A 27,881-nucleotide genomic window follows, 5' to 3' on the forward strand; every position below is an offset into this window, starting at 1 on the left:
TCATATCAGATGAAGATGTCCACATTCTGTGAAGAAACACTATCTATCTGCTGTTGAGATTTTTGACTCCTGCCACTCTCTTACAATAATCTAACAGTAGCTGAATCCGTGTTTTGTGTTAAATAAACATTATTTATCTGAATCTGCGCGGTCCAATAACTGAAGGACCAATAACTGAGCCTTTAACGCTGTTGTACACGTCGCCACCACAAGATCGCGCCATTTTTTCTTAGTAACACTGAATTTTATAATTAACGCTTCGCCATTCTCTAAGTTTGTTGCTCTGTGTTTACCGTAACTGTAGTACAAACATGGCGTCCGACAGTGACAGCGACGAGGACTTTGTGACTTACGGGACTCCTCTGGAGCCTCTGGAGGAAGGTAGAGTTGATTTTAATACCTCGACAAACCGTCCGTCTGCACTGAAACACGTTGTGGTTGTTTAATGTGGAAATACAAGAGCTGCGACGAGTCCAGCGGTCAGTACAGGATGCTAAGCTAACGAGCAGGTAGCTAACAGTAGGCTTAGAGCAGTTAGTGTAGCGCCCTGTACGCCAGAATTCATTGAAATATCCGTCTACTAAATGTTCCCGATGTACCAGCCTAAAGTACAAACCACTGGATGGTCACTTAATATATTTTGGACTCGTCACTGTCCGGTTGTGTATTCGGCTGACAAGTTATTCTTAAAATACCCAATAATTTCACTTAAATTTCCGTCATTTTCTCTAAATCTTCCTCCTGACCTGTAACGTTATCTTGTGAGTGTTGGTATAAGTGACATAGCACATGTTTGCTACATGAAAGGCTTCACTGTTGTAGATGAAGACCAAATGTGAACCAGTTAGAAAATATTATTTTTTCTGTTGCAACCGATGTAGTTTGGTGTTTCATTCAGAGTCGTGTTTATCTTCTTGTAAATAATCCCGAGACACATTTTGCCTTAACCAGTGAGCAAGGGAACAAAACAAGCCAGGTTTTTGTATTAAGTTTGGTTCTGAATACGTGGGTCAGTCCTGTTATCTGTCAACAAATATCACTGTGATGAGGCAGCATTATTTTCATTATCAGTTAATCAGCTAATTATTTTCTTCATTAATCAATTAGTTTTTGGGGCTTTGAAACATCAGTAAATCTTATCCAGGATGAGGGTGTTACTGTTTCAGCCCAAATTTATTTAATTCAGTTTCCTGTTGATTGTCTGATTGAATAATCATTTCAGTTCAAATGTCGCGTAGCTTGTAGCTTTAATGATGAGCTTGTTCTGCTGTTAAGACCTGTGTAGTTTTACTCAATTAAAATACAGGATTATTGAAACTGTGCTGTTGCTGCTTTTATTGAAGTGAAGGAACTGAAAACCTTCTCCAGCACTGGATATATGATATTCTGTGTTGTGTGTGTCTTTATGTTCATATTTCCATGTGTTGTGTGCGTTTGCTACAGACGAGCCCCTGAAGAAGCCCGTCCCGCTCCACGAGCAGACGGTCAAAGATGAGAAGGGACGATATCAAAGGTTCCACGGGGCGTTCACTGGAGGCTTTTCAGCCGGTTACTTCAACACTGTCGGCTCTAAAGAAGGTCAGTGCTGCTGCATCGCAACACCTGCTCACCTGTCCGTGAGCAAAGGGCCAGGGTCTGGATCAGTGTTGGACCAAGGCTCAGCTTCTTCATCACTCTGACAAATGGTTTAGTTTACGTTGGTAGTGACTTGTGATCACTGGGAAAAGTCCTTTTTTGTAGATTTTAAAATAAAACTGATTCATTTTCAGATTTTTAAAAATCCAGTTGATTTTAGGGCTGAAACAGTTATCATCACTGACTCATCGCCCAGTTATTCTGTCACGTGAGTATCTTGTGTTGTGTTTTCAGGCTGGACCCCGTCAACCTTTGTGTCGTCACGGCAACAGAAAGCTGAGAAACATCGCGCCAGGCCGGAGGACTTCATGGACGAGGAGGTAAAACATGAGATGAGTCCTTGTGAAGGTGGTAAAGAGCCTCCAGTCACAGAAATAAGACTGTAAGAATACCCGAACAAAGATGGCCGCCTGAAATCACAGCTGCTCATTTGTCCTGCTCCAGAACAAAACACAACCCTTATCAAACAGGTCGTTTTCTTCTTCATGACGAGAATGTCTGTAGGTGGGATGGAGAGATCTGTAGGATTATGGAGAGTCAGCAAATCAATAATCGACATTGATTCCTTGTTGTTTGTGTCAGGACTTCAGTGAACATGGCATCGCTCCCAGCGACATCACCACGAGTCAGGAGTTCTCATCGAGCCGCAGGGACGAGGCCAGAGAGAAGGCGAGAGCCGTCAACGCCCAGACTGCTCTGATCCCCGGAGACACGCTGCTGGAGGAGCTGATCGCACCAGCCAGGTGACTGCCAGCACCCAGGGGCCCGTGTACTGAGAACCAGGGGCCAGTTTACCGAGAACCAGGGGCCAGTTTACCAAGAACCAGGGGGCCATGTACTGAGTGCCAGGGGCCAGTTTACCGAGAACCAGGGGGCCGTGTAGAGAACCAGGGGCCAGTTTTCTCCTGATGTTGGTGATGGTGGTGGTACTGGTGGTGGTGTCAGAGTGAGTCTGCTCTGAGGTGTGTTGGTTTTGTCTCCCAGGTCATCCATCGGGGTGGAGCTGCTGAGGAGGATGGGGTGGAAGGAGGGTCAGGGTGTGGGTCCCCGTGTGAAGAGGAAAGCTCGTCGACAGCAGACGGGTTCGTATGACGTCTTGTTTTCCAGCGGCTCTTGAAGTGGTCTCTGCTCCTGTGTTTTATCAGATCCTGTGGTTTGTTCCCTCAGTGGTGACACACACACACACACACACACACACACACACACACACACACACACACACACACACACACACACACACACACACACACACACACGTGTTTGGGATGAAGAGTGTGTGAAACTGTGTGTTCTCCTGGCAGGTGATGGAGCCAGAGTTTATGGCTGTGCACTGCCCCCTGCTGGTTCAGAGGACTCGGAGGTGGGTGACACAGCTGAACACTTCCTGTGAAATCAAATTCAAAATCATTGAAATCAATTTTAAATTAAGTTCAAATGTTGAAGCTGCTTGACGTGAACGTTACTACTTCCTGTTTTTTTCCTCTGTGCCCGACAGGACGATGATGATGATGATGATGATGACGACTTTGCTCCAGAGAATGTGACCTTTGCCCCGAAGGATGTAACTCCTGTGGACTTTAACCCCATGCCAGGGGTTCAGGGTCTGGGGTACCGCGGTCTGGACCCGGGTCTGGCATTGCTGGGCCAAAGAGCACCTGAACACATAGACCTGTTTAAGCCTCAGTCTGAGAGGAGGAGTCAGCTGTTTGGAGACGCTCACAGAGGCTCACGCAGAGGAGGCGTGGCTGGACAGGTGGGCTTTCTACAGCTTTTAATAGCAGGAAGTCAGCTGTTCTGTTCTTCTTATGCTGCTGGTGACCTTTGACCCTACAGGCGTTCGGTGTGGGGGCGCTGGAGGACGATGACGATGAAGATGTGTACCACAGAGACTCCATGTCCAGGTACGACACGGTGCTGGGAGGGGAGGAGCCTGGAGATGGACTGTACGGCTGGACGGCTCCGCAGCAGTACACCAAGAAAAGAGGTAACGCTGCCTGGAAAGACCTTGAGAGTCCTGGAAAGTTTGTAGATTTACTCAAATGAACACAGAAGAAATTGAAGGTTCTTCTCCCACCTTACATCTGTTCCTGATGTTTTTTGTGGACTTTTTGTCGCTCTGTATTTCAGCTGTAGCTCTAACTTGAACCACGTTTCACCCTGAGCAGCTGTTTTTTTTTGTTTTGTTTGGTTTTTTTTGGTAAAACCTGTTTTAATGATGTTGGAAAATAATCCTGTTCATTACTTGTTGTTGTTCTAGACAGAAGCAGAGACGCGTTGTACCTCGGCAAAATCCTGGAGGGATTCACTTTGGCTCAAAAACCAGCCGAGGAAAAAACGGTGAGCAGCTCTGAAGGTTGTGATGATCTGTCGCCGTCAGAGGGAAAACGAACCACCACTAACACCATGTGTCTCTGTAGATGTTCCCTCCCCCCGACCTGCCTCGAGACTACAGACCGGTCCATCGCTTCCAGCCCTCACTCAATGTCTCAGCTCTCTCTGGGGTCAGTCCTGCACTGGCTGAGGCTTTGAGGGTCTCCAGGGGCCACATGGTGAAAGAGGAGCCCAAACAAGGAGGACGTCACCAGCTGGACTCTGGCCAGAGGAGGGCGCTGCTGGGAGAGGACACCCTGCAAGGTAGGAGGGTATTCAGTCACAGTTCACCTCACAATGATGGAAAACAGAGAGAAACTGAGTTTAGTAAATATTTCAGTTAATAATTAATTCATCGTCAAAATAGTTTGAAATGTAAATTTCTAAGATGTTTTGTCTATAAAATGTCAGAAAACTGGAAACGTGTTAGTTTATAATTATCCACAGCTCAGGGTGTCAGTAATAATCAAACCCTCAGATCCTAATCGCGAATCCTGATCAGGTCCCAGTTCAGTCCTGGAGCTGCTGAGGCCTGAAGACAGGCAGCGACTTCTCAACCTCCGCAACTCTTCCAACCCTCCCTCCACCAAAACCACCACCGCAGACCCCCACGATGTGCTGCGGTCGGCGGGGTCGTCGTCCGGGTTGTCGTCCTCCACCCTCCAGCAGCAGCAAGAGGCTCTGGCATCGTGGAGAGGTGTCCAGACCTCCTCACAGACCTTCAGACCGTTTGAGAAGAACCCCAGCAAACAGGCGCGCTACGAGCTCTACCTGAACCACCTCAAACAAGGAGACAAAGGTAGGAGGGTCTGTACCACGTGTCCCATCATGCACTGCAGGCAGACTAAACCTGGAATCAAAGGTAAACCTGGTTTGTGTCTCAGACGCCCTGGAGCAGAGTCTGGACCAGGGGATGACGGAGTGGGAGCGTAGCAGGGAGAGGGAGGAGTTTGTCCGCGCCTCCATCCTGTACAGACCCACCTCCTCCTCACTCTCCTCCCGCTTCACCAGAGCCAAACACCAGGAGGACGACGCCACCGTGGAGGTCAGCCGGGACCAGGAGGTAGGACACCCGAAGTCCACCAACACCTGTGAGACAGACCTGTACACAGAGTCAGCGGAGTCCTTCAGGGGAGGTCGGCTGGTCTGACTCTGGACCAAGGTTGTGCCGACCTGCGACATGACTGTTAATGCACCTGTGACAGTGGCTACACCTGAACACCTGTAGTGAAGACGCCTGTTGGTTGATTTATTCTGACCTTTGCACTGCAGACGCTCTTCATCCAAACTTCTGCAGGAGTCTGTTTTGTTTTTGTTTTTCAGCTGAACCAGTCGAGCTCAGTGTCACACGTGTGCTGATGTTTGTGTTGTGGTTGTCAGGGCGACAAGGACGACAAACAAGCTGCTGTCAAGATGAAGATGTTTGGAAAACTGACCAGAGAAATGTTCGAGTGGCATCCTGACAAACTGCTCTGCAAGAGGTTCAACGTCCCCGACCCCTTCCCTGGGTACGGCGCCACACCTCTTACCTCACAGCTGTGATGTCATCAAGCTCTAAATCTAACTGGATGTGTCTGTGGTTGCTGCTGCAGGTCAGGGATGGTGGGTCTGCCCAAAGTGAAGAGAGACAAGTTTTCAGTCTTCAACTTCCTGACGGTGACAGAGAGCAGAGAGATAACAGGTACAGTTGAAGCCAAAATTATTAGCCCCTCATATGAAATTAGACAAAACGCGTGATCTCTCCATGGAAGTGACCATTAAGAACAAGTGTTTATAGTGTATTTGTTTCCAAATAACAAAGACAAAATGTCCACTGACTTTGATTAGGATATTTTAATGATACACTGAGTTGAAACAAGAAACGGCAAAAATGAGACATCCAAAATAATTAGCCCACTTGCCAGTAATAGTCAATAGTGTACCCTTTCTGAGCCACAAAGGACAACAACCTCTTAGAGTAGTTCTTTACTGGGTTGGCACAGGTTTCCTGAGGGACTTTGGCCCATTCTATCATTACAAATTGTTCCAGCTGCTCCAAATTGCGTGGTTTCCAAGCATGGACATTCACCTTGAGAACTTGCCACAGATTCTCAATAGGATTGAGATCTGGGCTCCGAGCAGGCCACTCCAGGACTTCAGTTTTTGTGTCCTTTAGGAACTGTTGGACCAATTTTGATGTATGCTTTGGGTCATTGTCTTGTTGGAAGACCCAACGTCGACCTAAACCTAGACTAAGAGAAGATTTCTTCATATTATCCCTCAAAATTTCAACATAATTTTCTTTTTTCATGATGCCATGCACCCGAACAAGGCTCCCTGTGCCTGAGGCTGCAAAACAGCCCCACAGCATGATGCTTCCACCACCATGTTTAACTGTGGGAACTGTGTTCTTAGGGTTGAAGGCCTCTCCCTTTCTTCACCAAACATAAGCAACATCCATGTGCCCAAACAGTTCCAGTTTAGTCTCATCAGACCAAAGCAGGGACTTCCAAAAGTCGTCTTTACCTTTTAAATGTTCACGGGCAAACCTCAGTCTGGGTTAGGGTTAGGTGAAGAGCCCTCACAACTGTGTTCCTTGAAACAACCCCAGAAGAGGCCAGGTCAGCAAAAATCATCTTGGCAGATGTCCGGTGATTCTTGCTGACATCTCTGACTATTTTCCTCTCCAGAGTTCTTGAAATCTTGTGCTTTCGACCACATCCCGGTTTGTTTCTTACAGAGTCTGTCTCCTTGAACTTAGCAATGATGCAACGTACAGCTGTTCTAGAAACTGTGAAACGCTTGGAAATGGCAGTATAGCCTCCACTATTATGAGCCTCCACTATCTTCTTTCTGAGCTTAAGACTGATTTCCTTTGTCTTTGGCATGGTGAGTAAGAGTAGTCCCTCACAATAATGTGCTCAAGTGCCCTGTTGGAGTCATTTTATGCTGATTGACTGCACAGGTGTTGTGAGGGAGCTGATTAATTGATTAGGTGTGTTTTAAAAGCAAAAATTATCAGGGGCTAACATTTTTGACCACCCCATTTTTCACTATATTTGATCTAAAGCAAGCTAGAAAATATATTTTAATTCCAAAATGTACCAAATGATACTAGCAGCACTGGTGTATGTTTTATTATATCAAGTTTTATCAATGCTGCAAATGTTGGGCAGAATTTTAGGAAAATGTTCCGTAATTCCTGGGGGGATAATAATTTTGGCCTCAGCTGTAGATTCACTCACCTCGCTTTTCAAACTAACACAAGCTTTTTTTGTTCTGTCATCATCGAAGATCCAGCTTCAGTTTCCTGTTTAATTCTGACATGTATATATGACATCATTGTTGCTGCTGTTTTCTGTTAGTGACTTCTTATTCTCTTTGGGTAACATCAATTCCTACTCCTCCTCCTCAGCTCCTCCAAAGCCTCCAGAGTCTGGGAAGAAGTCGAGGTGGGACGTTTCAGACCAGAAGGAAGAGAAGAAGAAGAAGGACCCTCTGAGTGAACTCCTCAGCGCTGCAAGAAACCAAACGGAGACCAAACTGGATCAGAGCTCTGCTCCTGCTCTGCCGGCCTCCGCCGGCTCCAGCCATCAGTCGAAGGTATGGCGTCCTCCCACCAAGGAGGCGGGAATGTGACCGGTTCCCTGTGAGGTAACTGTCATGACAACCTACAGACTCACCTGTTCTCTTCACACAGACAAAGCCAGTGGATCAGCAGAGCTCAGACAAGAGGAAGGAAGGTGATGAAGAGGAGGAGGAGGAGGAGAGCAGGCCTCCCATGGATCTGTTTAAAGCCATCTTCGCCAGCTCCTCTGATGAGAAGTCCTCTTCATCAGAGGGGGAGAGTCAGGATGAGGAGGAGGAGGAGGAGAAGGAGGACACAAAGGAGGATGAGGGGAAAATGGAGCCACAGACAGTTAAGCTCTTCAACATCTCAAACATCACCTCCACCTCCTCCTCTGTCACCTCCTTCTCAGTCACCTCCTTCGCCTCCACCCAGCAGACAGGTAACGTCCTCCTTTCTTTTCAGAAATATGAACAAAGTGCAGAACAGTTCAACAGCCTGTGACTCTGCTCCTCCTCTGTGTTTGATTGAAAGCAGTGGTTTCGTCTCAGACGTCGACTCCGGAGGAGTTTGGTCCGAAGCTGCCGCCTCCTTCAGCTGCTCTGAGTGAGTCCACACTGACATCAGCCAGCAGACAGCAGCTGTCACTGTGTTCATGTCAGCATCCATTCACTGTAGAAAGGTGCAGCCTCAGGACTCTCTGAGAGGGTGGTGTAAATGTGTGTTAGTGTAGTGGAGAGCTGAGGGGGACTAAACTTCACCTGGTGTCTTTACCTGTCCAGTCAGAGGAGGGGCCACGTCCCTCTGCTCCCCCAGTGAGGAGGAGAAACCCAGCAAGAGGAGCAAAGAGAAGAAACACAAGAACAAGAAGCAGCACAAACACAAGAAGGACAAGAAGGTGGAGGAATGAGAAGAGCGATGAATGAAACACTTTGACTCCTGTGACTGCAGGTCTGACTCTGTTCTGTTTTACAGAAGAAGAAACACAAGAAGCACAAACACAAAGGGAAGCAGCAGAAGAAGAGTAAGGAGACGTCTGACAGCAGCTCAGGGGACAGTGACGAAGAAGGTGATCATGGAGACGGACAGGTGTTGACAGAGGAGCTACTGAAGAGGTCAGAGGTCACACAGACACTTGCAGTAATATCTGTCAGAGTGATGTGATTAAAGAACTTAGTGTCAGCACAAAACAACATCATCTGCTGTGTAAATGTGTGTGTTTATTTCAGTATTGACACATCCTTTTTTGTGACATTTATATATTGATGATTGATGGTGTCACTGGCCATGTATAAATAAACCAGACTGTGATTATCAGATGTTCTCTGCTGACAGTCTGTTTGTGTTTGTTTGTCCCAACAACTGACTGTGTGATTGCTGTGTGTGTCCTGTGCTTACAGACTGAAGAGGGCCCGGTCTGATCAGACCTGGTGAACCAGCAGGACACCTGTCCTCTGTGAGGACGACCAGCCCCTGTCTGCGCTACACTTCATTTTACCTGTGATTCTTGTTTTAAATAATAAAACGTTTGTCATTTAGTACTGATGTGTTTTTTGATTATTTTTTTTACTGATTTGTTGTTAGTTGTGACTCCTTCATTGTCATTGGGAAAATAAGGGGAATGGTGACGGACAAGATGACGGGAGAGAAAAAGTAAAGAAGGATGAAAATCGGCGGTAACAGGATGGGGGAGGGAGAGGATCCGCCTCTGGTCTGACTAAAATAAAAAAAACCTGTTCACTCGCATTTCCCCCGGAGTCGTTACCACACGTCAAATTCTCTCTTGTCTTACAGCACCTGAATGTGTCATCTGGCAGTTGCCAGAGGGACTGTTGCTATGGTGACTGCCGCGGCGGAGAAGCGGTCTGTAGGCGAACAACCTTTTTACCGACAGTTTGTGAAATGTCGACAAACATTGACCCGCTGTCAGTGGAGGAAGAGGAGGGGGAGGAAGAGGAGGGGGAGGAAGAGGAGCAGCAGGAGAAGAGGAGAGGAGCAGCAGGAGCGTGGAACCGAGAGTCTCCGGTAAAACAAACTAACTTAACGGTCGACGGTGGCAAGTAGCTAGTTAGCAAGACGGTGGTGCGTTTACTGACAGTAATAAAATAATGAGGAGCAGTGAAAACGGTCTGTGAAATGTTTGTTTTTAAGAAGTTTAATAGACTTTAATTAGGTGAGCTGTATGGATAAATAGTGTATATACATAAACACAATAAAAACAACATTTTTATTGGAATATAACTGACAGATCATGTATCTAAAGTACCAGTTGAAATAATAATATATGCTGGATAAAGATTATTTTATATTTTCTATAAAATGTGTAGAATATATCAGTGTAAATGTAGTTTATTTTTTTATTAGTTGATTAGAAATTGTTGTGAGGCCTTGAAATAGGTAAAAACAGCAGTATATTATATATGGTATACTATACTAAATGTCAGAGGACAATACTGATGCCGATATTTGAGAATTAAATATTTTTCATGATATAAACAGATCTTTTAATGAGGTCATTGGTGAAACACTGTTGTGTTTTGGACAATTCACAGTGTATTCTGTGTATTCAAGTTTTCTGTGAAGGAGACACTCTTTAAAAATGACTTTACACGTTTTGATATATAGAGTAAAATTCTTAAGTGCAGTTTGTCTTGCAGCTGTGCCCTGATGTGTTGATGCACCTGCAGGTTCCAGTGAAGGTGTTACGAGGTCACGGTGACACCGTCACCACTGCCCGACTCTGCTTCAGTGACCGCCGCCTCCTCAGCTGCTCCTCAGACCGCACCGCCATCCTCTGGGTAAACCTCTGTGAACTGACACCACCTGTATTCACTCAGACTCCACCCAGTCACCCCTGCTGAAGCTGCCCAGTATAGCTGGTCTCCTCCACTGAAGGCAGTGCCTTGCTCAGGGGCACATCAGTAGTGATAAAAAGGGAGACCCCCTGCCCCTGCCCACATTACCTGACAGTCCAGTCCCATGAAGCTCTCTCCATCTGGTTCCACCCACATGTTGCTTTTTGATTCATGACTATTTGACATGACAAGATTGATATTAATTTAATCTATAAAGTATATTTTCACTTGACCCTAAAATGATACAACCGAATAAACAGGGAGATTTTAAACTCTTTTTTTTAGTTGACTATTTCTATACTTAAATGAGGGAAATGAGCTAATTATATAACAGTCAGTGGTCTGTGGACACACACTGGAGGTGTGTGTATCCTGTTTGTGGGTGACAGGAAAGTGATGTAACACAATGCCTGAGGGAGAACACACACTCTGTGAATCTGATCAGACTGATCAATCCTCAGGATACACAGGGGACCATGTGTCTGTCCGTCCACTGTGTGTCTGTCTGTTAGTCTCACTTCACCTTTATTGTGGCCTTGACAACGTCTCAGTGCCACTTCAGCAGTTTTGTGTATTTGTCTCTCCATGTGGACATAGGTTGTCAGATGTTCACTGCTGACAGTTTGATACGTGTTAACTGGTCAGCTGTGATGCTGAAGCTTATCCTGTTGACCTTTGACCTGTGCAGGATGTGGAGAGCTGCAGACCGCTCAGGGTGTTTGATGGAGTCCATGGAAAAACCATCAGTGAGTGTGCTTTAATCCCAAACAGCAACAGGTGAGTCTCAGGTGAAACACTCACCTTCAGCGGAGCTCAGAGTTGCGGTCATTCAGATTATTCTTGTTCTACTGTTTGTCAGTGCTGATGGTTGGATGACAAATGATGTCTACAAGAAGGTGTAGTGGTCCACACTCAGGTGGTTGTGTCACATTTTCTGTTTAGCAGCATCGTTAAAGTTTAAAGTAGAATAAATGAGGAGGTTTGTTTGTCTGACTGAGACACACGCAGGTCTTTAACAGTGGAGTCATGTTGAACGGACTCTGTCGTCTGTCAGGATGGTCACAGTCTCCTGGGATAAGAAGATGGTGGCCTGGGACCTGGAGACAGGACAGACTCTGGTGAGTCCTCTGCTCACTGTCTGCTCCCTTGTTGAAGAGTTCTGGGGTTTAAAACCGGCAACCTCCTGGTCCCTGGTCTGCTCTCTGACTGCTCCGTCTCCTCTGTTGTGTATTTGTATTTATCTTCTGTTTTTTCATTTAGAAAACAAATAAATTCAAGACAAAGAAGTTTTGTTGGGAAAAGTACTGATGTTCAGAAATAAAGAAAAAACCTTTTTGTATTTAAGAACCATAATGAAGGAATGACGCCGGTTCTAAATCTGAGATGACCAGTCCATGAACTGACACAAAACTAATCTGCTTTAGTTTTGATCATCGACTAATTGATCATTGATCCTCTGGAGTTTCTTCTGATCTGAAGAGGTCACCTTGAACTCTGTGACTGTTTTCTGGCACGAAGAACTGAATCCATAACTTGTCCATTAACTGAACACTAATCAATAGATTCATTGATACAATTCACAGTCTGATCTTCGTCTTACAGTGGAAGTGGAGGCAGGGCGGCCTGCTGACCTCCTGCAGCGCCTCCTCTGACGGCTGCCTGCTCGTTTGTGCTGCTGATCCACAGAACGGAGTTTACATCAGCGACGCAGCCAGTGGACAGAGACTGCACCATGTCAGCGGTACGACAGCAGCACAGACTCCTCTCTGTCAGGATCAACACTCAGTGTTAACCAAGCTGAGTTTGTTCTCTCCTCCAGATCATCACCGCTCCACCATCACACGGTGCAGGTTCGACCCTCAGAGCCAGCGGGTGGCCACGGTGTCTGCAGACCGCAGCATCAGACTGTGGGACCTGCTGGTCCAGAAAACCACTGTGTCCATCGACAGGTGAGACACTCACACTTTGTTTTCAGCTTCTTACTTTGTATTAACTTTATCTATTCAGCACTTTACACACAATAGAGTGACGTATGTTTAAGTTTTCGTCCTCGTCTGTGGACAGAACGTCTCAGGTCTCTGACAGTGTTAGTTAGAAGTTTCCTCCTGAAACACAGACCAGATTTCTTCAGAGGTTTCTCTTGTTGCTCTGACGTCTTCATACAAACACCATCTTCAGTCTCACATAAACACATTAAAGAGTCTAAACTTGTTTCTGCAGCTGACGTGATGACCCTGAACACACCACGAGGCTCCACACTGCAGTTCTGTATCATCAGACGACCTGTGTGACTCATGTGTTTGTGCATCAGGAACAATGTGCACATATCACACTGTAATCTCCCAGTGATGATGATGATGATGATGATGAGTCTCCCTGTCTGTCTCTCAGTAACCATGGCAATGTTGTCTCTGACTGTTGCTTCACCAACAACGGGCACTTCCTGTGCACAGCTTCATGGGATAAAACGCTGAAGCTGTGGGACCTTGAGGCGGGGGGGTTTCGATCTCACGGCGGGACATTGCTGCAGAGAGGCCATGAAGGCAGCGTGAGCTGCTGCAGCTTCTCTGCTGACGGTGAGGCCTCTGAGCAAGGCAGTGACAGATCAGGATGTGACCTCTGTCTAATGAACTGTGTCCTGGTTCCTCAGCAAACCTGCTGGTGTCCGGCTCCTATGATAGGACTGTTGCACTCTGGGATATGTCATCCCTCTGCCAGACACTCCAGCTGAAGGTGGTTAAACTCTGTCAGCCTCACTGTTCACCTATTCATGTGTTGTGTTCAATGACTGATAGAATTTGTCTCTGGGTCACAGGGCCACAGTGATTGGGTGACAGATGTGTCAGTCAGCGCTGACAGGAAGTTGGTTGCCTCTGCCTCCAAGGTACCAGACCACTCTGTACCTGCACTGATTTAACTCCAGCTGTGCCAGAGTCCATGTTTAAGTCACACAGTTTAACCACACTGACACTGTGGAGAGAGGAGTGTGTTTCTTCACTTTAACTAAACTCATCAGATTCTCTGGGTCTTTAATGGAGCCAGGAGCCAGGAGTCAGGTCTTCACTAACGTGTCTCTGCTGTGGGGTTTCTGTGGACGTGGATCCTTATCATTAGGTCATTTGCTCTCCACAAGGCTTATTTTGACCAGTGCATCTATTCTCAGGACCTCACTGCTGATGTGGGTGGAGTTCCCTGTTTCCATCTGTACTAAAACAAAACCAAGAAAACTGCTGAGATTTAAAGCAGATGTTTGAGTTGAAGACCTGATGTCCAGAACATTTATCATCACTTCACCAATACTCAGTTATAAATGAAATAGTTTGGAGGAATCAACCGTCCCGTGGCTGTTTGACTCAAAACACTGTCTGTCTCTGTAGGATGGGACTGTCAGGTTGTGGGACATCGATAACATGGAGGAGATTCCAGAGGTGATGGAGAAGAGGAGGACTGAAGGATCAGGGATTCACATTCTCAAGGTGAGAGTCCTTCATGGATCCTGCTCATCTCATCAGTTATCATGAGGTTTTTCTCTGTTGTAGCATCAGTAACACTGATACAGCTAATGACAACAAGTGCAACATACGTCGAACCCAGATACACAACAGTGAAGGAGGTGACAGATACACATTTATATGAGATGTCAGAGTTACAGGGAGGTGTGTTTCCACTGTTTGACCTAAGACTGAACACCTCCCACAGATACATGTTTCATTTCTGTTCTGCTGACAGTACCTGTGTGTGTGTGTGTGTGTGTGTGTGTGTGTGTGTGTGTGTTTTTTTTATGTGTTTTATGTGTTTCCAGTGTGAGGAATGTGGAAAGCCATTCCCAGTGTCCAGACTCCAGACCTCAGAGCTGCTGACTCAGTGTGTCTTCTGTCGACTCAGATCACCCTCCAGATATCGACCGCAGCCTCCACCTCTAATGTAACTTCCTGTCTGAGAGGTCAGAGGTCAGAGGTCAGAGCAGCTGGTAGGGAGTCAGTGTCTTGCCCATGCACACTTAGGCAGGGTGTGAAGACAATGATGTCTGCTTTGATAACCAGTCTGAAGTTCCTCACTGTCTGAACAAACTACACACTGATGGTTTAACTCATACACTTTGTTCTGACCACATTGTCACATGATGGTCATGTGACCTCTTCCTGTTTCTAAGGAAACAAACACAACTCCACCAGAGGCAGTGAAGCTGAGGTGAGAGCAGAGGAGTTAAGTCAGCAGTAGACTGAACAGAGTCAGAGCTGCTCCTCACATTCACCTACAACCATCAATAACCACCAAACCATCATCCACCATCAACAACTCCCACCCACAACAGTCAACCACCATCAATCATCAGCAAACACCACCCACCATCAACAACAATCAAACATCAACCACCATCAAATATCAACAACCATCAAATATCAACAACAATCAACCACCATTAAACATCAACCACCGTCAACAACAATTAACCACCATCAAACATCATCCACCATCAACCACCACCAACCATCAAACATCAACCACCATCAAACATCAACCATGTCTCAGCAGCAGAGAAGTGGTCGTAAAAGTTTGTCCTGCAGGTGAAGGGAGGAAATGAGGTCATTAAAGCTGGTACTTTCAGATTAATGTCCTGTAAAGTTCAGAATAAAAATCAATCTGACTGAATTCAAACATTCTTGTTTTATTATGATTATGTGTACATACAGTACAGTTGTGAAGTATTGACAGAGAATATTCAGAAGATTACTCTGTGCTGGTTCAGTTACATTAAACTCAGTCTCTATCCAGCTGTGAGTCACATTAAGGCCAAAGTGAAAATGAACGACAGCAAACGTCTCATCATGTCACCACATTATCACCTGGGAAGAAATCCTCTGTTTGCCTGAGAGTTTTGGTTTTATCGAAGTGTGAACATCAACACAACAAAGAGCAGAGACACTGAGTCAGTGATTATTATCTTATAACTCAGTGTGTGTTCACTGCAGCAGGAACTGAAATGACATGTTTTTGTTTCTGCTCAGGTCAGTTATGGAGGAGCACCAGTATTAGCAGCTGTGTTCTGTTCTCCATCGTTATTCTTTAGTTATTAAAATAATTGCGTTTGTCGCCTCCACACTCAGACGTTGTTCCTTCAGAGCTGCTCAGGTGTTAATATGATTCATTCAGCCTGTTAAACACTGTTGTTATCGCTGACGTCGATTTCAACATCTGTTAGACACAATCTATTCTGGTCTGTTCATTAAACAAACAAATGATTTTAGTGTAAATGTAACTGTAAAGCTTTTTCTCTGTGACACCTGCTGCTGAGACTTAAAGTCGCGTATTAAAGTCTAAATTTTCCTCCATAGTGACACTAGAGAACAAAACCACAGGAGATTTCATGGGTCTCCAGTAGATAATGACACGTCTCCCTCTGCAGCAGATGTTGGACAGACTGCAGCCACCATCTTTAGGTCCTGCTCTGAAATGCCTCCTCTGCCTCAGAGGCTCAGATCAGTCCCATGTACCTCACACCTGTGTGTCCAGCTCCTCCTCTGACAGGAGGAGCAGCGTCTGTGTCGTCTCAGAAGGTGCTCTGCAGCAGACAGTGGCAGCCGCAGCCTGCCGGACACTCGTCCTGCCGCCGGAACCAGTCCATCATGTGACTGGTGTGTCCTCCGTGACCGCAGCTCAGGCAGAAGTTGGAGGAGCCTCGTACGGCCACGTGACAGATGGCGCACTGGAAGGTCAGACGCTTACACACGGCGCACTGAGTCCCACGAGCCTGACTGCGACAGTGACAGCAGTACACACCGAACTCTGCAGAGGAGACAGACAGAGGAGGTTCTGTTAGCCCAGCACCAACGTCTGCACTAATCAATCACAACAACACTAACAATTGTCCTGACAGATGTTCTGTAATTAACCATGAAGCTCAGAAACTGGTCAGAGGTCAGTTTTGTTCCTGACGGGCTTGTCCTGAGAGCTGCGGAGAGTGTCGGTGTGAAAACGCACCGATGCCTTTGTGAGGTTCAGGAGGACAGGAGGCAAACTTCAGCACGTCAGCTTTTTTCTCTCTCAGACCCCAGCGGTACAAGATTTCACCGTAACACTTCTTAAAGTCATCAAACTGCAGCGTGTTGGCGGGATCCAGCAGTCTGCACAGGAAAAGGAAATGACATCACAGCTCTGTGACTCACAGTCGCACCGCCTTCTAAAGGTAAATATCTGTGTGACCAGGAGGCGGAGCTTTGTCACCTCTTGTTCATGTCGTGCTGCTCTCGCTCTCGCTCCCTGGGATCTGTGTAACCCTGGTTTCCATAACGATAGTCGTCAGGAGAAGACTCTCCCCAGGGGTTGGCATGCTCCGAGTCTCGGCCTGTTAGCATGGAGAGGAATCTGAACACCTTGTTGATGTGAGCATGTGCGGCAGCAGCCGGCCTGTGTGTGGCTGTGGAGACTCACCTGTGTTCCAGGTGGTGGCCATGATGGAGTCAGAGGTGCTGGAGCAGGAGCCTGAGGTGACAGAGCTGGAGGTGTAGCTGGGCTGAGACAACAGACACTTTACATCACTTCCTGTCACTGTAATCAGCTGTTAACAACAACAACCTCACACGTACGCCGCTCAGCTGCTGTTCGACCAACAACAATGACTCATGGTTCATGGATACAAACACAGCAAAGACCAGGACCTGTCTGTCCTCTGGACCCTCACCTGATCTGACACACATCAAACAGACTTACATAGCGTGAGTGGTGCGGGGGGAACATGGAGGAGCGTGACGGGTGGTGTCCATACAGAGAGTAACAGTCTGGAGGCGGAGCCTGAGCTCTGAACACGCTGCACAGCATGGCCAGAGTCTGAACGTCACTCATCTGACTGTAGTGATCCAAGCTGAGGGTCGACAAACACACACAGAGTTGGGTTTGAGTCTAAAGCTCGTCCACATTTAACGTGTCAGAAACCAACGCCACGTTCAGGTCACAGGTTTTCAAACTGCCCTGGCTCCTTCAGTTCTGTCTCTACCTGGGTCCAGGACAGACCAGACTCTAGAGGCAGGACTGAGGAGCGTTTGACGATCACCGGCGGTGACGTGAAACCTCGGCTTGCTGCGATTGGACATAACAAATAAACTCACAGAGTCTCCAGCAGGTGGCGTCCGAACGGGTGTCTGGCCCAGGGAGTCTCTGTGTCCGGGTCTGAGTCTGGACTCAGGTCCTGACTGGTCGCTGCGGACGCCAAAGCCCACACCTCCACCCACACAAACAGACACAGAGTGAAATGATTCACGCTGTTTTTAAGGAAGTGAAGACAAACATAAACAGATCAAATCCTCACCTTCGCCACGTCTCTGCGTCCGACTGCGAGCGCCGCTGCTGCATTCTTCTGACACGTTTCCTGGATGTCGTTCACGTTGAGACTGAACAGGACAGGAAACATCAGCTGTTAACACACCACTCAAACATTCAGCACCACACAAAACATGATCTGAGGACCAGGGACAGTCTGTCCAGAGGACTGATGGACTGACAGACGCTGTCAGTCCTGAGATCACACCCATCCACAGACCTCATTGACCCTGACCAGTCACATGATGGGCAGCCGGTTCCTTTAATCTGGTTGATAACAGTGATTTCTGTTGGAAAACAGACACTCACAGCTCCACTCTGACAGATAATGATTATTGTCTCATCAATTCATCTGCTAGAATTGTTTGGTTTATCAGAAGTCGAATAAGTTATTTCTCTGTGGCTTCATGTCGCTGTCACATTAAACTAAAAGTCTAAAATCCTCATATGTGATCAGCAGAACAGTGACAAACTATTAGCCTGTTATGGATACAGTGGGCAGTGACTGATCAGTGATTGACTGATGGACTATGGGTGTGTGTCGGTCTGGTCTCTCACATGTAGCTCTCCCCCAGAGCTTTGTGGACGGGCAGCAGACAGGAGATCTCCTGGATGATGACCTTCCCGGCCAGTTTGATGGGACGGCTGCCGTAGTCCGTCCCCTCGCGCTTCGTCTTGAACCGACGGGATTTCTGATGGACGGACAGAAGGACAGACAGGAAGAGGAGGAGGGAGACAGCCCGTCCAGAGGAGACAAAGCACCACCTGATTAAAAGTGGTGTGGATGACAAATTACTGACAGAGACTGTTCACACTGTGAGACACTGACTGAGGGCAGGAGGCTGGACTGATTCTACCTTTAACACAACATTTGGAATCTCTGAGGGGAACTCAGACAGGTAATTTCCATAAATCTTATCTATGTCAAGCTATGAATCATAATGTTTGACCAAACTGAAGGTTCAGAGGGTCTCAGACATCATCAGGGTTCATCCTCTGTGGAGCAGGAACACATTTAGCAGCTGAATGAGTCTGTGGTGATAAATCAGCTGTTTCTGTTTGTTTTCTCTCCCACAGTCAAACTGCAGCTCCGCCTGCACCTGTGGATCCACACTCCTCTTAATGAGCCATGGAAGAAGAAGTGTGTCCTGTTTGTCTGTGAGCCTCGCAGTGTGAACACATGGTTAGTCCTCACTTTATTAACAAACTAATGTGGAGCCTGAGCAGCCAGATTACCTGAGACATGGAGTTAAAACTGATTCAGAGCTGATCACAGAAACTCACCTGAGCATGTTAAAGGTTAGTGAACATGAAGAGACACTGGGAGTCAGGAGCAGAGCGACTTCAGTGATGTGATCTGAGGCAGTAAAGACTGGTGGTAGCTAAGCTAACAGTAACCATGCAAGTCACTGCTGCTAAATGCTACTGCATGGATATTGAGAGTCGACGTAGAGCAGCTGATCTCAGTGTGTAACAGCACAGAAGGAGGTTAAAGGTTCTGTAAACCAGATTTTAAACGACACAGCAGCAAACATCTGTTCTCTGTGTGAAGATATAGCGTTGTCATGGCGTCCTGAGCAGATGAAGCCACACCCCCTCTGTGTGATGTAATCTGAGTTTCTCTGGTCTTTGTTGTGGTAGCCGGTCTTGTAGCACCCATGCTGCATGTGAGTCCCTGCTGTTAAACCACTGCCCCCCCCTCCCAATTTATAAACACACAGGCTCCGCCCAAAGGTGAGATGACAGATGAGTGTTCAGGTGAGAGTGACCTTCAGAATTTCCTCCACTGGAGAAGAGACCACGTTTAAAAAGGCTCCAACAAAGACAGATGAGACCAGAACACAGGAGGACTGGACTGAGGACTACAGGCTCAGATCCTGGATCAGAGTCTTTACGAGCTCCATCAGTGTCATTCATGTGACTGAGAATGTTTGCTCTGGTCTGAGATGCTGGTTCTCCCGTGCGACCTCTAGTAGCAGTAACGATCGTTCACAGACCCTTTAACGTAAGTGTGTCATTTTAAAAACACCTGACTCCCAGGTAAACAGATGTGTCTCACCCTATAGGTTGACGCAGGTTAACACATAAGTCAAGTTCACTGTGTCTCAGTCTATGTTAGTTAGAGGGACGTCAGCCAATGAGTGACAGGAAAAAAAATGTTGGTAAAATCCCAAAACAGTGAAGAGAGAAAACCTCAAGGAGAGGAGGAGCGGCGGAGGGAAAGATGGGAGATGAGAGGGATGGATGGGGGGTTTGATGGAGAGATAGAGGCTCAGTACCGGCCAGTCATGGAGTGTTTGGACAGACCAGCGGCGAGAGGCAGAGATTGGGAGCATCTGATTGGAGGAGAGTGAGAAGGAGGAGTGACCCACAGCAGCATGGGGACAGGTGATTGGCCAGAGAAAAACAACACAGAGAAAAAAAAGTAGAAATAAAAAAAAGCCCATCAGCCCATCACTCTGAGACATCAGGAGCGTTCAACATTCCCAGCCCCACTGAACCACCCGTGCGCTCAGAGTTTTTACTGGGAGCGTGGACTGTGACCGACACAGAACTTCACATGGTGGTGGAGTCATTTTACCACAACGTGTGGAAGTTCATTTACAAACCAACAGAGTGAGAACAGGACAAACCCCAACTGGAACTGATCACCTTCATCAATAAATCAATGTTGATCAGTGAATCCAGATCCTGTGTCCAGTCACAACAGATGAATGTTCACGTCACAGCCGCGTCTGTAAATATGTGTTTACCTTTGTGCTCACTCACATTAACAGGGTTAATGGGACAACAGGTCCGACAGCAGACCAACAACAACAAAGACAACAGAACACAACTGAACAAAAGTCAGCAATACAGCAGAGTGTGTGTGTGTGTGTGTGTGTGTGTGTGTCTCTCACCCGTTCTTTATAGTAGAAGGAGGAGATGGAGACGGTGTCTTTGTCGGAGCGGGTGGGGCTGCCGCTGTACAGCCGCAGAGTGCTCTGAGACTCTGAACGCATCTTCATGGGCGTCAACACACCGCTGTGATAGGCCGACAGAGCTGAGAGAGACCTGAACACACACACACACATACACACATTAAAGGAACAGTCCACTTCTCTAACCCGCCTGTCCTCTTGTTTTGTCAGTTAAATGTTAATGAGTTTTTAACGTTGGCCTCAGCGGCTCTGGACATTTTCCTCTGACCTTCATCTTCAGAATGAACCAATCACAAACTGCAGCTCTGACCAGTTTAAAAGCTCCTCTCCTCCCAGTCGATGGCAGACAGACTGTGGGTCAGTTTTAAATCAGCATCACATTAGTGTTTCCTGATGAGGTCATGTGTGCGGGATTACACACAAACCAATGGGAGACAGAGTTCTCTCATACTGTTCATACTGACACAGCGACGCCCCGTGTCATGTGATTTGGTGTTACAGCCACAGTCTGACTTTCAGGTCATGTGACACCCCCCCCCACACACACACACACACAATTAATAAATCATCATTTCACACATCATGTGAAAAGCCTCATTAAACCTCTGGAGTCAGTTTTTTTTTTTTTTTACCTGGGAGTGGGCTCAGTGGGTGGGGCAGAGCGGTGCATGGTGATTGGTCGGGTGAAGTAAACCAGACAGCCAGTGCCACAAAAACGAGCGCCGGAGGTCCGTGGGAACGGGATATTGGCGTCCTGGAAGACAGAGGAATCATTTCCTGAACACAACGAGGAGCAGGAGGTCAGAGGGAACTTCTACTCTGATGATTTGTTAACAGGAAATATTTTGGTGATGATGTCACTGTCTTGTTCCAACAGTCAAACAACATTTTGATTGGATGCTGCAGCGACTCACGGCTTTTGAACTAACTGAGACTGATGTGAGCTCGGACGCTGTTGACAAACGTCATTATCTCACATTATCAGCTACTGTGAACATGAACTGATGGTGGACGTCGTCAGAAGTCTTATTTTGTCGGACCCACAGGTTCAGTTTCCTATGACAGAAGTCTGTTTGTTACCTGATAGGAGCCGTACGTATTGGTGACTCGAGGAAACGCCTGCAGGGCCGGAGTGACGGGGTTAGAGAGGACGAAGGGACCAGAGGCTGGACCGTCCTCCTGCGTCTGACAGAGGACACAAGGAGACACAGAGATGTTGAATCACACTGTTCAACATGTACCTCAGAGTTTTTACGTCCACGTGCTGCTGGAAGCTTTGACCTTTTATCAGTCAAATGTTTTCTAACATCTGTTCTTTTTGTCTTTGAGAATCTCAGTTTTCTGACCTTTCTGTCAGTCCTGTGTGGAGATTCAGCTCAGACTGTGTTTTTAGGTTAGAGTCAGGTGTAGTTCAGGGTTAGGGGTCAGTTAATGCATCATGTCAACAAGGGTCCCCACAGAGACAGAAAGACGTGTGTGTGTGTGTGTTCTCACCATATCGGACTCCAGACAGGACACCAGCTGTCGGACACATGGCTCCAGACAGTTCTGGTTCCTCTTCACCTTCTGAAGAGACGTGTCCATCAGCGTCTGAGCAGAGAGAAGACAAGACGCCACCTGAACTCATCATCGTCACAGGGCGACATCTACAGCAACAACAACTAACACTGGGAATTATTTATTCCAACAAATCATTGAACAAGCTGTGGGTTCACACAGATTATCACTGATCAGGTTTCTCAGTTATTAGCTGACCTCAGTGCCTAGCAGCCAATCACAGAACCTACTGTTGTCTTTTATAGTGTACTGTGGTGCGTTCAGGAGGCTCTGTACCTTCTGGATCTTGGTCTTCATGGCAGAGGGAATGGTGGTTGGCGAGACGAACTGGAAGGTCGGTGCGGCGTTGTTGGGATACTGGGCAGGAAACTTTACCACCAGATGAACCTGATGGCTGCCGAAGTGAGCTGACACCACGCAGCTGCGGTTCACCGCGTCCATCTGCACCAATCAATCAATCAATCAATCAATTAATCCACAGGTTCAGCCTTCCTGCCTGATCACAGCTGGTTCAGTCCTGAGTGTCCAAATGAATATACAGTTTAATAAAATCACCTTGTTAATGACAGAGGTTCATGTTGACTGTCGGACTTTAGAGCTTTTATTTTGAAAAGTTTTTATGATACCAGAGTCTGTGATAAATGTTTTAAACACAAACACTAAAAAGTGAGGTCACAGCAGCAACCGCTCCGTCCCCTGACGATGACGTGAGAGTCTCACCTCCACGTTGACGTTTCTGATCTGCAGGTTGACCAGAGAGAACTCCTGCTGCAGAGTCTGAGGGAGACCTGAACACACCGCCAAGTCCTGACGACCTCCAGAGCTCAGGGAGGAGTCCTGGTCTGACAGGTGGACGGACAGAACGACGACAGGTCAGAGACCACGGCAAGGAAAACATGGGGTGGGGTAAATATAAATGTTGTGCAATCAGGTGTGTTAATATAAATGTTGTGTAGTCAGGTGTGTGGTGTGGACCTGGTGTCGTCTTTTTGACTGACAGTCAGACTCACTGATTGTGGGTTTGACTGTCTCTCATATGAAGACACAGCAGGAACCAGTTAAATAAACTGTGGTGACTCTTTAACTGTGAGTGAGGAGCAGCTTCGCTCCTCTGATGTCTGACGTCATGAAACTGAAGCTGAGCGCCGTGTTGATGCGTCTCCTCTCACCCTGCAGGTTTTCTGCAGCAGGACCGACGCTGTGTTGACTCTCAGCCTCCTGAGAGGACAAAGATTTCTCTGACTCCACGGTCAGAGACATCCTCTCCATCAGGTCCTCCACCACGTCACTGACACACAGCTGCACCACCACCACAACAAGAACAACAACAACAACAAGGAGCATCAGGATAAACAGATCAGGAGAACAGGTGTGACTGAACTCATCTCTCTGAGGATGAACTCTGACCTTCTGCAGTTGAGGATCCACCCTCCATATCCTCAGAGTCTGATCTCTGGACCATGTGACCAGCTGGTAATCCTTCGAGCCTGTAGAGTCAACAACAACACAATCAACAGCTTCCCTCGCTCACTGTAAACAACACTTGTTGCTGTGACTCAACCCGAACCAACCCTAATCCAACCTGAGACCTCATGGAGTCTGACCGCTCTCTTCCAGACAGTGACAGAAGGTCACAGCTGTTGTGGAGCTTTCACTCACATCACATGATCTTCCTCAGCAGACGAAGCTGCTCAAATGTAACAGAACTGCAGCTCAGTCTGACTGATGTTTATTATTCATGTCTTAAAAGTTTGGTTTTCTTTAATGAGAATATGATTTATTCAAAATGTCAGATTTAAAGGCGAGACCAGAAAGATGGACTTTAAAGAACCACACGCAGCCTAGCTCAACACAAAGACTGGAAGCAGGGGGAAACTGTTAGCATAGCTCAGCATAAAGACTGGAAGCAGGAGGAAACTGTTAGCATAGCTTAGCACAAAGACTGGAAGCGGGAGAAACTGTTAGCATAGCTTAGCATAAAGACTGGAAGCAGGGGGAGGGCTGACGTGTGATTGGTCACCTTCTTTCTGTGGCCTCCACCGGAACTCAAGCACCACGTCGTCATGCCCGACGAAGGCGTGGACGGGACTGTTGAGATCCAGCGTGCTCCACAGTAACAGACTGTTCTCCCTCCTCAGCTGAGGAACCATCACTGTGACCAGACCGTTAGAGAACGGCTGCACACACACACACACACACACACACACACACTGATAGCATCTGGATCCTTCTGAGTGTTGTTAACTTTATTTTCATCTGTAACTGTACTTCACTGGAGGTCATAGAGAGATGTCACAGAGTGATGAGTCTTCACTAAGAAACAATCTTTGGCAGTTCGCAGGTGCTGATACTCACCGTGTACCTGGCCTTCCACACCGGCACCTGACAGGACAGGATATTCAGGTACTTTCTGGGCTGTCGGAAATCCCAGAACTAAACACACACACAGGACGCAGGAGAAATGACAGAAAATAAACTGTGATTATAAAGAAGAGCTGTGACCCAGAGTCCAGCTGATCTTCAGTCTGTGAAACACAAACATCTGATTTGTGTCACATCCTTGAATAACCCCAACCCTCTGATTTGAACCGTTTGATGACCTCACTGTCTGCGTCACGTCTGAGTCGGAGTCTCACCCTCACTGAGTTGTCCTGGCTCGACGTGGCGAAGATGAACTCGTTGTCTGGATGCCAGTCGAGGCCGTGGATCTTAGACAAGTGAGCTGCCACGTACTCCGCCGCCGTGTTCGGCTTCTGCTCAGAGGAAATTATACACACACACATCAGGGAACAAATTCCCATCACAGTGTGGTTTAAAAAATGTGTGTTGAGCCGAAATCCGTGACTCACTCTTTTATCCCAGATCCGTACGTCTCCATCGTGACTGGACGCGAGCAGGTACTGGTTCTTCCTGTTCCACTTCACCTGAGATGCTCCAGCTGCAAACACAACCACTCCACTCTTCAATACACAATAACAAAGTGCCCTCAAACACACCACCAGGGAGGCTCTTCTCATCATCACATGACAATAACAAACTATGAAGGTGACTCAGCACAGGTTTGAATATAAAAGAAACACAGTCTGGTCCTTTCATACTCACCGACAGCAGACAGAGCCACCGTGGGTTTACGAGTGTCTCTGTGGAGTCAGACAGAGACGTGTTTACAGGTGAGCTCAGGTGTGTCAGAACAGATAACCTGTCAGTGACAGTCATGGTCCACCTGACAAATGTGAACTGAAACGACTGAGGTGGATTCAGTTCTGGACTAAATACATCACTGAGCTTGTCAGGAGAACAATAAAGAGCAGAGTCTGTGTCTGAGGTCTGAACCACTCACTAACAGCCAGACTCCATCTGATGATGAAGCCCATGTGACATGATCAAAAGCTCTGCACTACAGAGGTCATGGGTCAAACCTCTTAGTAAATTCTGGTTGTAGTGACCGTGATCTCCTCTGACCTGGTGTCCCAGATGTAGATGTAGGTGTCCACTGAGCTGGTGACCAGGAACTCCGGTTCAAACCAGGACCAGTCCAGATCACTGGAGACATCAACACACCACGGGGTCAGTGAACACATCACAGTAATCCAGGAGTGTTTGATTTACCTCTGTTGTTACCTGATGACCCGGGTGTGTCCCTGCAGGGAGGTGTGAACTTCTCCACAGCCCTCCCTCCACGAGTACAGATCCACACGCTGGTTACTCTGAACACACACAGACACTCACACTGAAAAATCTTCATCTTTGTGTTTCTTTTGTCATTTTTGTTTTGTTTTCTCGTCATAAACATTTTCTAAGAGCAGAACTCACTGAGGCGGCGAAGACGTGGGACTCTGATTTGTGGGGGTTCCACTGGACCGTCCCCACGTCCCACTTACTCTGTCGGCCAATTTTGCGAGGAGGTTCAGACGGAGCCTCCAGATTCACCATGTACAGGAAACGCCGCCTGAGAAACAAGAACAACAAGAGGAAGCAGTTTCTGTGATGATATGTTCACTGACAGCATCTATTTCAGTTTGTTTTCCACCAGCGCTGCCCTTCTGTTAGCTCCGTGTTTGTTCTCCACCAGCTGCTGAGGGTCTGCCTGAAGTCTGAAGGTGTCTCAGGCACCACACCGGTCAAATTGAGACACATTAATCTGTTTCCTTTTCTCACAGTGAAGAACTGTGGTGCATTCAGGTGCCTGAACTCACCCAGACAGCACAGCGTGAGAGCCCAGGCAGTCCACAGACATGGCAGTGGCCTGAAAACACAGAAGAAGAAGGTAGTGATGGTTGTTTTCAGAGCTGCAGATAAGGACTTTCCTTCCTTCTTGGCATACATAAAGACTTTGTTTTTTACTGAAACACGTCTGAGTGTTCGTGTCCTGAGTTTAGGTATCGAGAGAGAAAACGTTTGATCTAGAACTGCAGCGATTATTCGATTAGTTGATTTAATCTAAATTCACCTTCTACGTTTGAGGGATCTGATGTTTTTCTTTGTGACAGGAAACTGAAGTTTTGTGGGTTTGAACTGTTGGTCCGAACAAATGAGACGTTTGCTGACATCACATTGGGCTTTCAGAAAATGTGCTGGTGTTTTTCTCTCTTTTAACTTTTTACAGACCAAATGATTAATAACTGACTCAATATTAAAAAATAATTATGATTAGCAGCCTGATTGGAAGTGTCAGTTAGTTTTTGGTAATTTGATTAAAAATTAATTTAGAAATATAGGAACCATTAACTGAGTATAATTAAGACTGATTTAATTAAACATTAAAGGGAGCAGACGACATGTTGTGAGTCAAAGATTTCAAACTGTGACTGACTGATTTCCTGTGTATTTTATTAGATTAATAACATTTACATCTGTTAACTTTGGGGCTGCAATAAATGTTTTCAATATCTATTATTAATGACAGTTATTTTTTGATTGATCACTGATCAGTTTACTTTATACATCTTCAATCCAAAGAGTTTCAGTTATAGAAAAACACTAAATATTGACACTGACAAACTGATTGATATTGACAAACTGAGACCAGACAATGATCGATGACTCTGTCAATCAACTAATCAATTAATCGTTTGAGTTATTGTTTAATAAAAGTATCAAACTTACTGGTAAATGATAAACTGAATATCTGTGGCAGACAATTTTATATATTTCCATCGTTTTTTCAGATCAAACAATTAGTTGATTAATTGTTGATTAAATTTATGGATTATCAACAGATCATTAAAGGCAGAGATCGTTTTATGTTTTCACAATGAATTATCTCTACATGTCTTCATTTATTCACTATTTCATGGAATTATTTATTCTATCCTTTCAGGACGAAGCTGGAGCCACAGCGTGTTGAAAACTCTACAAATAACTTCATCAATTATTCGATTAAAATCGATGAACATCTGATCGAGGACAAAGTGTCAGTTTAAACTTGTTCTGTGGGGTCGTAGTTTAGTGTTTTACGGTGTTTAACGGGACTTTTTCGGAGGTTTCCCGCCGTTAAAGTGTCCTCCACCTGTACACCTGAGCACAGGTGTCGGTCCCTTTCATCACACCGGAGCTTTCGGACAGAAATACCTGGGCATCCCGAAACTCCACCACCACATTCTCACTGCTCCAGCGAGCCGCCATCTTCCTCCGTCTTCTACCGTCAACAAAACATCACATGACCCCGATGAAACCTGG

The 27,881-nt window shown here is 46.6% G+C and overlaps 3 protein-coding genes across 12 annotated transcripts; 2 read left to right on the top strand and 1 right to left on the bottom strand.

The window, feature by feature from the left end:
- Positions 1-221: 221 nt before the first annotated feature.
- Positions 222-9,090, top strand: gpatch1 (G patch domain containing 1). 2 transcript variants are annotated; one of them, XM_071489924.1, is made up of 20 exons: positions 222-381; positions 1,444-1,578; positions 1,870-1,955; positions 2,218-2,378; positions 2,620-2,717; positions 2,937-2,995; positions 3,131-3,388; positions 3,469-3,619; positions 3,893-3,972; positions 4,053-4,269; positions 4,508-4,804; positions 4,890-5,068; positions 5,386-5,513; positions 5,598-5,686; positions 7,400-7,587; positions 7,685-7,994; positions 8,087-8,158; positions 8,335-8,450; positions 8,528-8,667; positions 8,953-9,090. In XM_071489924.1, the coding sequence occupies exons 1-20, from the start codon at positions 312-314 to the stop codon at positions 8,984-8,986; spliced, it is 2,868 nt and encodes a 955-aa protein (XP_071346025.1). In that variant the 5' UTR covers positions 222-311; the 3' UTR covers positions 8,987-9,090. The 2 variants fall into 2 exon arrangements, with proteins under 2 accessions (XP_071346025.1, XP_071346026.1); XM_071489925.1 differs by having other exon boundaries at positions 8,090-8,158.
- Positions 9,091-9,222: 132 nt separating this feature from the next.
- On the top strand, positions 9,223-23,076 carry LOC139628332 (WD repeat-containing protein 88-like). 7 transcript variants are annotated; one of them, XM_071489928.1, is made up of 13 exons: positions 9,223-9,577; positions 10,210-10,350; positions 11,096-11,184; positions 11,462-11,525; positions 12,010-12,148; positions 12,227-12,356; positions 12,799-12,983; positions 13,058-13,140; positions 13,223-13,291; positions 13,785-13,883; positions 14,210-14,377; positions 18,802-18,907; positions 22,950-23,074. In XM_071489928.1, the coding sequence occupies exons 1-11, from the start codon at positions 9,455-9,457 to the stop codon at positions 14,333-14,335; spliced, it is 1,248 nt and encodes a 415-aa protein (XP_071346029.1). In that variant the 5' UTR covers positions 9,223-9,454; the 3' UTR covers positions 14,336-14,377; positions 18,802-18,907; positions 22,950-23,074. The 7 variants fall into 7 exon arrangements, with proteins under 7 accessions (XP_071346029.1, XP_071346033.1, XP_071346031.1 ...); XM_071489932.1 differs by having other exon boundaries at positions 14,210-14,357; XM_071489930.1 differs by having other exon boundaries at positions 14,210-14,350.
- Positions 15,057-27,875, bottom strand: wdr59 (WD repeat domain 59). 3 transcript variants are annotated; one of them, XM_071489921.1, is made up of 27 exons: positions 27,774-27,874; positions 26,399-26,448; positions 26,016-26,151; positions 25,824-25,909; positions 25,665-25,745; positions 25,305-25,342; positions 25,052-25,140; positions 24,839-24,955; positions 24,558-24,635; positions 24,223-24,379; positions 23,610-23,689; positions 23,372-23,501; positions 22,923-23,044; positions 22,479-22,643; positions 22,140-22,235; positions 21,726-21,830; positions 21,278-21,399; positions 20,625-20,778; positions 20,004-20,060; positions 18,283-18,416; positions 17,714-17,795; positions 17,514-17,626; positions 17,119-17,269; positions 16,840-16,921; positions 16,633-16,753; positions 16,390-16,532; positions 15,057-16,194 (listed from the first exon to the last, which is right to left on the bottom strand). In XM_071489921.1, exons 1-27 carry the CDS (start codon positions 27,825-27,827, stop codon positions 15,959-15,961), a joined length of 2,979 nt encoding a protein of 992 aa, XP_071346022.1. In that variant the 5' UTR covers positions 27,828-27,874; the 3' UTR covers positions 15,057-15,958. The 3 variants fall into 3 exon arrangements, 2 of the variants coding, with proteins under 2 accessions (XP_071346022.1, XP_071346023.1); XR_011692751.1 differs by lacking the exon at positions 20,004-20,060 and having other exon boundaries at positions 18,283-18,489; positions 27,774-27,875; XM_071489922.1 differs by lacking the exon at positions 20,004-20,060.
- Positions 27,876-27,881: the final 6 nt, after the last annotated feature.

This window comes from Trachinotus anak, unplaced genomic scaffold (assembly GCF_046630095.1).
Source record: "Trachinotus anak isolate AG129_WGS33_773 ecotype Australia unplaced genomic scaffold, CSIRO_AGI_Tana_v1 ptg000011l, whole genome shotgun sequence".
Classification (NCBI taxonomy): Eukaryota; Metazoa; Chordata; class Actinopteri; order Carangiformes; family Carangidae; genus Trachinotus; species Trachinotus anak.